The 8733-nt window shown below is 44.7% G+C and overlaps 1 protein-coding gene across 1 annotated transcript; it reads right to left on the bottom strand.

Annotated features, from left to right (window-relative positions):
* Positions 1 to 2: 2 nt before the first annotated feature.
* LOC111977537 (uncharacterized) lies at positions 3 to 8193 on the bottom strand (the record flags this gene model as incomplete). Its single annotated transcript, XM_024006991.3, has 9 exons — positions 7909 to 8193; positions 3252 to 3612; positions 2871 to 2987; positions 2466 to 2707; positions 2177 to 2342; positions 1904 to 2006; positions 1671 to 1746; positions 249 to 374; positions 3 to 45 (listed from the first exon to the last, which is right to left on the bottom strand). Coding segments are annotated over exons 1-9 (1338 nt in total), but the record flags the coding sequence as incomplete, so codon positions are not given.
* Between the last annotated feature and the right edge of the window lie 540 nt (positions 8194 to 8733).

Here is an 8733-nt window from a genome sequence, read left to right as displayed (position 1 = left end):
ATCAGGTCCAACTCCATGTTAGCACTGCTGACCACCACAGCTACCCTGCAGCGGGCAGACAAGGACATAGATGGATACTCAATTAATCGGAATATCAACAGGTTACATTTTTGACACTATGGGTGAATCTTAATTTCCTTAAGTCTCATTTTCATTTAGTCATAAATTGATGTCAATTGAAGGCTAAGGGTTAGGATTCACTCATATGTTTTGATACAGTAACCCACACTAGCCGTGCGTTAACCCACCTTTTGCCCTTCAGCTCTGGTAGTTGACCAGCCAAGATGGCCGCCAGTCCCATGGCTCCCTCTGTGTCCACCATGGAGTGTTCAAACTCCTGGAACCTTAGCATGGCTACCAGAGAGTCCTCCTCTCTGTTGAGAAGAGTAAAAGGTCAGGGATACTCAGAGAGAGAGAACAACAACAACACCACCACAACAACAGCAGTGCTAAAGGACAATGATTGAGACACTTTACTGCACTCTGGGCTCTAATTTGCGACCATCTTGCTCCCATATGATCCTAAATATTTTGCTGTGTAGAAGAAAAATATTCACCCAGATAATACATTGAATGGCAAAATTATATTGGTATCGTTAGGAGCAACACGTTAAGTTGTTACATTTGTATCATATATTGCGGCAAGAAAAGTCAATATATTGTATAATTTCACCTCACCTGTGAGATTGAAGAGGGAATTCAGCAACTTTTAAAAGCTTCTTTATTGCTTCTTTATTACAAAAAGTTCAACAAACTTTGACCCTTAGATTTGATCAAGCTTTTACAGACATAAAAATAAAGGGGACTTTTATATATTTCAAAATGGCCGCCTATTGGTCAGATTATTGAAAAAAATCATATCATGCTTTGTGTTGTATTCCCATTGTGATTGGTCCCTGAACCCATAGGAGAACATTCAGCAATATACAAAAGCCTTCTTCTTTTCTATCTGCAAAAGGCTAAGGCAGAGGCGCATTTTTGCTTTTACCACTCTGTTTGCTCCTCAATTCATGCACCTTGGTTGGAGAGGGAGGTAACCCGGCAGTGTTCACTTCTCTTTGCACCTCACCTGTGAGTACCATGGTTGCACCTTTACAATGCATAGAACTGCTAGTCTCTTGCCCAAACTGTTCAAAATGTATGACCAGAGCTAACATCTTTCCTTTCTATTGTGGAATCGCAGGTCACATTTGATCATTTCAGAAACCATGTTGCGGGCCGCTAACTTGTTTGATAACAAACAAATGTCCAGTCACGTTTCCTAGCTGCCTAACAACCTGGTAACTTGCCCAGTAAGAAGGCACTGGAAGAAAGGAAATGGGCTCCTCCAGGAGATATGGATTCACATAGGCCTAGGGCTCTAGTCAATCTGTATCGCTGAAGCGAATGCAGTCTCCGCCACTGTGGGAACATCGTCTTTAATTGTCAATCACGCAATAACGCTGAACTTCTGTGATACGGATTTAATAGAGGCCCTGGTGCTCCTAAATACTGCTCCTAAATACTCTTTGGTGCTTCTAACCTTGGGAGCATCAGTGCTACCAATATAGAGCCATGGCAACAATCACAGCACTGGGGAACAGAGGGGTGTCTATGTCCATACATGTAGAATACTATGACGATGGCAAATGTGTGGTGAGATACCCTCCTCTTCCATAGAGATGTAATACCTGACAGAGATGACTTTATCCACAAATGTCTTAGCCAGATGGAAGGTGTGGGTCCCCATTGAGTGCTCAAATAGGTCTGGGGATAGAGAGTGGGGTTATAGGCGGTGAGTTCAGTGAGTACAGTGCCATGACAATCTATTTAAGAAAAAGAAAGACAAAGTACAGAGAGAAAAACATATCACAGGGGGTAGGTATGGGTTCATATAGCCTACAGGGGTACAAGTGCACAGTACCTCCATAAAGCTTCTTGTTGGGGGTGCTGTATAGTTCTCTAGTTACCGGGCTGCCTGTTTTGAGGGACTGTAATAGCAACGAGAATCCTTCTGGTTCAACTCCCTGTCAAAGAGAACAATGGTACATAAATCCCAATATTATTTTGTCGATTTAGTGGACATTCAGTGCCATGCTAAGTATGATGGGGATCCACATTTTGGAGAGCATGTTTGCAACTTACTCACTACGACAATAGTACACTAAACAAATATTCAGAGTTAGGAAACACTTACTATGACGGTGATGCGCGAGTTGAGGTGTTTGATGGCGGCTGCTATGCCAACCAGTAGACTACACTGCCCACCAGCTGGCACAATGACTGCATCTAGTTTGGGCACCTGCTCATAGATCTCCATGCCTACTGTGCCCAGYCCTGCCAAGTACACAGCACTATCATCCCTGAGCGAGAGATAGAGAGAGAAATACAGTATTACCATGTGCCCATGTGTTAGTGTCACATTGTCACCCGTGCATGTTATAAAACAAAGGAGAGCTATGGGACTGGCTCCCAGGGTGACTTACTCTTCCAGGCAGAGGTATCCGTTCTCCTTGGCCAGGTGGCGGGCGTGGTTCAGGGAGTCCCTGGCCGTGCTGCCGTAGGAGATTACCATGGCGCCGTAGTCACGGTACATCCTGAGGTGGGGCTGGGCACAGCTGGCTGGCATGATGACAAACACTGGGATCCTCAACTCCACTGCATGGTGGGCCACGGCCATGGAGAAGCTACAGTCTGTAGCCACAATCACCCCCTTCTTCTGCTGCTCCTGTGGAGGGGGATGGGAGTTAGCTAACTGTAAAAGTAATTTGTGTTTGTTTAGCGTGTTAGCTACTTGTTAGCTTGTTAGCTACTTGTTAGCTTGTCAGCTACATGTTAGCTTGGACTTTTCCCCAGCTGGAATGCATTGAGAGTTGCATTGTGATGCATACCTGGTTGAGGGAGGTGAGCACGTAGAGAACGCCTCTTTCCTTCACTGAGCCTGTGTAGTGGAGGTGTTCCTTCTTCAGGAAGATCTCCATGCCGTACTGTTTGGACAGTCTGGAGTACTGGGAACACAAACAGGCCCGATGCGAGTAAGCTTCTGCATATGAAGTAGGGTTCATCATCTACAGTTATTACTCTTCGGGGAAAAAAGGTACTACTTAGAATAAACGAAGGGTTCTTCTCCTATCCCTCATCAAAGAATCCTTTAAGAACCCTTTGGTGAAAAGGCTTAAACTGGACACAAAAGGGTTCTCCTACAGACGAGGGACATCCAAAGAACCCTTTACGTTTTTTTTCTAAGAGTGTATAGAAGGCTCTAAACATACCATGCAGGGGGTCTTCTGCATCCTCAACTGGATTTTGAAGGCCGCAGCACTGATGTCATCGAAGCGGAGGTATTCAGGCTTGGGTGGTGTGACTGCTTTGCTCTCGCTGCCTCTCTTCTTGTTAGTCTTGGGCGGGTCCATCAGCTGGATCTCAGGGGCCCCCACCACCTTGGTCTCCTTGGTCTTGACTTCGCCATTGAGGCACTCCTCCTCCTCAATACCAAAGTCCTTCAGGCGCTCTGGGTGGATGAGGGTGGGCCGCACGCCCGCAACCCCGTTACAAACAGGGGCGTCCTTGTTGCAGGTACTCTTGGAAGAGGTGGAGCAGCCCTGTTTAGTTGACCCAAGACGCTGCTCCTCGCTGGGGGAGAAAGGAAGATCAACAGGGCTTGGAATTACTCTCTCTGGTTGGGTGTCTGTAATGATGGATACAGCTCTTACCGTTATACACATGTATTTCAGGTCAAAGGTCTCAGCAATGGACTAGAGTGATGAGAGGGAGCAGGAGGAGAGAATTGCTATTAGGCTGGGTGGAGTTTTCAGGAGTAAGATTTGTACATGTGTGTGAACAAGTGGGGAACAGATTAGCCACTGCTTTACATAGTCTGGGAGTGATGGCTGTAACCTTGTGCTCTGTACAATAGGAGATAATCCACAGAGATCTTCCCATGACCAAGGTACAACTGGCTGTCCCTGATGACAACGGAAATAGCTGTAGGTTTTGACCTATTAGCCACACACACACACGGCTCTTATGTTGTCTGTTTGGATGGTACAGAGGGGAAGGAAATGGTTGGAGTTCATTGAGTCACCTGTCATGTTCTCAGAGTTTCACCTCTGCTTGATTTATTTGATCTCTGATTAAACAATGACTCATTAGAATCCTTTCAACGCAGTCTTTAAGGAGCATGCAGTAATTAAACATAGCATGCTTTGAATAAAGTCAAATGAGAGAGACGTTTATTATCAGTGATAGTTTGACTAAATCCTGTAACTCCTGTAAAGTTACTCCTGTAAATCCTGTAAAGTTACTTGGTACAGCATTTAGTTGGATTGTTGTTAAACCTAGTACTTAATGTCCAAACATTTCCGTAATACTCAATGGGATTGATAATATAGTTAATCGAACCTTTAAATTATTGTGGTAATTAGGATACATAGCTACAGTTGAAGTCGGAAGTTTACATACACCTTAGCCAAACACATTCAAACTCAGTTTTTCACAATTCCTGACATTTAATCCAGGTAGAAATTCTCTGTTTTAGGTGAGTTAGGATCACCACTTGATTTTAAGAATGTGAAATGTCAGAATAATAGTAGAGAGATTGATTTATTTCAGCTTTTATTTCTTTCATCACATTTCCAGTGGGTCAGAAGTTTACATAGACTCAATTAGTATTTGGTAGCATTGCCTTTAAATTGTTTAACTTGGGTCAAACATTTCGGGTAGCCTTCCACAAGCTTCCCACAATAAGTTGGGTGAATTTTGGCCCATTCCTCTTGACAGAGCTGGTGTAACTGAGTCAGGTTTGTAGGCCTCCTTGCTCACACAAGCTTTTTCAATTCTGGCCATACATTTTCTATAGGATTGAGGTCAGGGCGTTGTGATGGCCACTCCAATACCTTGACTTTGTTGTCCTTAAGCCATTTTGCCGCAACTTTGGAAGTATGCTTGGGGTCATTGTCCATTTAGAAGACCCATTGTCAGGTTTTGGCCAGGACTGTTCAGGTTTTGGTCACTAGATGTCCCCATTGCACCTTTTTTGTACCTTTTGTTTTTTCCTTGCTCTAATTATTGTTTGCACCTGTGTGTCGTTCCCTTGTTAGTATTTAAACCCTGTGTGTTCCTCAGTTCTTTGCTCAGTGTTTGTATGTTAGCACCCAGCCCCAGCCTTGTTGTGAACATATTTCTCTTATTGGATTTTCCAGAGGTTCTCTGGTTTAGTGCTTGTGTATTTTTGAGTAGTCTTTTGAGGTTTGTTTTTCCCTGCTGTTTTTACCACTTTGTGGAGTTTCTTTGTATTTTGGAGGATATCCATTTTGTGCCTCTTGGCTTTATTTTTGGACGTGGTGGATTTATATTATTTGCCTGAAGATCTTGTCCTTTTATTAAACCACCATTTCTAGTACTGCTGAGTCTGCCTCATCTTCTGGGTTCTGCCGACTATTAGTGACTGTTTCTCTCACCGGGTCCTGACACCCATTTGCGACCAAGCTTTAACTTCCTGACTGATGTCTTGAGATGTTGCTTCAATATATCCACATCATTTTCCTGCCTCATGATGCCATCTATTTTGTGCAGTGCACCAGTCCCTCCTGCAGCAAAGCACCCCCACAACATGATGCTGCCACCCCCGTGCTTCATGGTTGGGATGGTGTTCTTCGGCTTGCAAGCATCCCCCTTTTTCCTCCAAACATAACGATGGTCAATATGGCCAAACAGTTCTATTTTTGTTTCATCAGACCAGAGGACATTTCTCCAAAAAGTACGATCTTTGTCCCCATGTGCAGTTGCAAACTGATTAGATTTTTCTCACCAAAGTACGTTCATCTCTAGGAGACAGAACGCGTCTCCTTCCTGAGCGGTATGACGGCTGCGTGGTCCCATGGTGTTTATACTTTCATACTATTGTTTGTACAGATGAACGTGGTACCTTCAGGCGTTTGGAAATTGCTGCCAAAGGATGAACCTGACTTGTGGAGGTCTACAATTTTTTTTCTGAGGTCTTGGCAGATTTCTTTTGATTTTCCAATGATGTCAAGCAAAGAGGCACTGCGTTTGAAGGTAGGCCTTGAAATACATCCACAGGTACACCTCCAATTGACTCAAATTATGTCAATTAGCCTGTCAGAAGCTTCTAAAGCCATGACATCATTTTCTGGAATTTTCCAAGTTGTTTAAAGGCAACTTAGTGTATGTAAACTTCTGACCCACTGGAATTGTGATACAGTGAATTATAAGTGAAATAAACAATTGCTGGAAAAATTACTTGTGTCATGCACAAAGTAGATGTCCTAACCGACTTGCCAAAACTATAGTTTGTTCTCAAGACATTTGTGGAGTGGTTGAAAAACAAGTTTTAATGACTCCAACCTAAGTGTATGTAAACTTCCGACTTCAACTGTATATTATCAGCAATCAGGTCATTTAGAATTATAGCTCTATTTATAAAGACATAAAGGGATTAGATTAGACCGGGGATTAGATTCACCTACTAACATTGCCTTATAAACATTCATAGCAACTACATGTAGTATTCATTACATTGTATTTAAATAACCTAATGCATTCCTATCCATGCTATTGTATGATATATTATGTTTTGGGGAGACTCCTATTCAAAAGTAACTGAGTTTTGCTCACATTATATGCACTACTGAAATGGATAGACCGTATGTCATAATTCAAACCAGCTGGTAAAATATAACTTCACTTTAAGTTTCCATTGTGTATACACCACAGGAGGTTGGTGGCACCTTAATTGGGGAGGACGGGCTCGTGGTAGTGGCTGGACCGGAATAGTATCAAATATCTCAAACACATGGTTTCCATGTGTTTGATGCCATTCCATTTAATCCGTTCCAGACATTATTATGACCCGTCCTCCCCTCAGCAGCCTCCACTGGTACACACATGGACAGAATTCCCAAGAGCTAAGTCATAGCAAAGACGTCAAGATACAAACAGCACTAGCACATAGAACCACCAGGTGGAGTTACTCTGTTGACATTCTATTTCCCCAATATCCAATGTATTTGGCTCCGTTTCCTGTTTCACAACCAGTCGTTCTATTAATATCGTCTACTCAGTCATAAGAGCTGCTTTACTCTTTCACCCCATTCCCCCAGTTAACCCTCGGACACTAATGTCCTTCTACACCATTTGCCTCTTTAATCCTTCACACTTTCTTTCAGTAATGCCACCTCTCCGTCTCCTTTCTACTGTCTCAGAATGTGGAAGACCCCAAGCTTCTCTCTGTCTTTCGCTCTCTCCTTTATCGCTCTCTCTCTCTATCTTTATGTCCTTCCCTGTGTCCAGTCTGTTTACCTGGGGAGGAAGAAGAGGATGAAGGATAGAACCAGGCGGAGGAGGAGGCATACCAGAACGTGGAAGGCTGGCAAGAGAAATCTGTTCCCCGGGTCTGGAGAGGGTATCACAGGGGCAGGGACACATCTAAGGGGGTCCTTGGCTACTACTGTGGACCTGGGGAGAGCAGGGGAAGCTCGAGGTGGAGGTGGTGGAGGTGCTGTTTCAGGTGGAGGAGGAGGAGAACAACAGGGATCGGAGATGCCGTTAGATTTGGGGACAGGAAGTGCTGGATGATGAGGAAGTGGTTTGCTGGTCGCTCTAGAGGACTTGGTAGATATCCTTGCACGAGGAGAAGGAAGATGGTGGAGAGTGGAGGTTGTGGCCGGTGGGATTAGTTGACCTTGGGGAGAGAGAAGAGGTGCAGAACAAGGATGAAGGAGAACAGGAAGAGGTGCAACATGAGGTGCAGTAGGAGCCACAGCAGGAGTCACTACAGGAGAAGCGGCAGTGGGAGTATTTGGTTCCTTAGGGTGTTGGGGGGGTACGTCTACAGCCAGGGCTCGGGTGGGAAATCCCTCTGTGTCTAATGGGGTGCAGGGGATTGGTGATGAATCTGTAGAGTCCCACCTCTGCCAGAAGGGGTCATTATCATCACTATCGCTGAATCCCACTCTGTTAGGCGATCCATCTCTGATATAGTTGGCGTAGATGAACTGGGCGGCAAAGTTCATCCTGGACCACTTTTTCAGCTATAGTCCCAGGATCCACTCTGGATAAGTCTCAAAGTCCTCTCCCTCCTCTCCTGTGTTGCGCGTCCAGGAGTGTGTGGGACAGTGTGTCGGCTCAGAGCGCTCCCACGGTGTTAACTGCACTGCCCTGGATCCCTTCCTGGGGCTATTTAAGGGGGGATTACCCAGAGGCACATGCCCGCCCGCCGCCCAGCCCTCCAGCCCAGCTTGCCTCCAGCCCTGGCCCCTCCCTCCCCTTGTCTCTATTCCGGTCCCAGACCTGGAATAAACCTCCAGGTCTGTGGCGTGTTGGTAATCAGACGCTGTAAGGGGATAGATACAGACTTACAGTTTATCTAGGGAACAATGATCTGGGATCTTAGGCAGTTAGTCGAGATAGAGACACTAGGAGGATCAGAGATGAGAGAGAACGAGAGAGAGAGCAATGACTTTCTAAGCAGGGAGATCCTATTCAGTCAGGATAAGAAGGTATGTAGAAGCTTCCTCCACCTCTGATCTCTAAACTAGGATGAAGATGTCCCCTACACTGTTCCCCACAATCAGTGAAGGATCAACAAAATCTGACCTTTGACTCATTTCAGATAGTACAGCTGTCTAAATGCTCACATTAGCACATTTTTTTGTGCTAATACACTCACTCGACTAAAACTCTATCTCCTCATTGTGATTAAGATAGCAACATACACTATCTAGTAAAGAATGT

This window comes from Salvelinus sp. IW2-2015, linkage group LG18 (genome assembly GCF_002910315.2).
Source record: "Salvelinus sp. IW2-2015 linkage group LG18, ASM291031v2, whole genome shotgun sequence".
Lineage (NCBI taxonomy): Eukaryota > Metazoa > Chordata > Actinopteri > Salmoniformes > Salmonidae > Salvelinus > Salvelinus sp. IW2-2015.
Note: the sequence above shows the minus strand (reverse complement) of the source record. Positions and strands in the feature narration are given on the sequence as shown.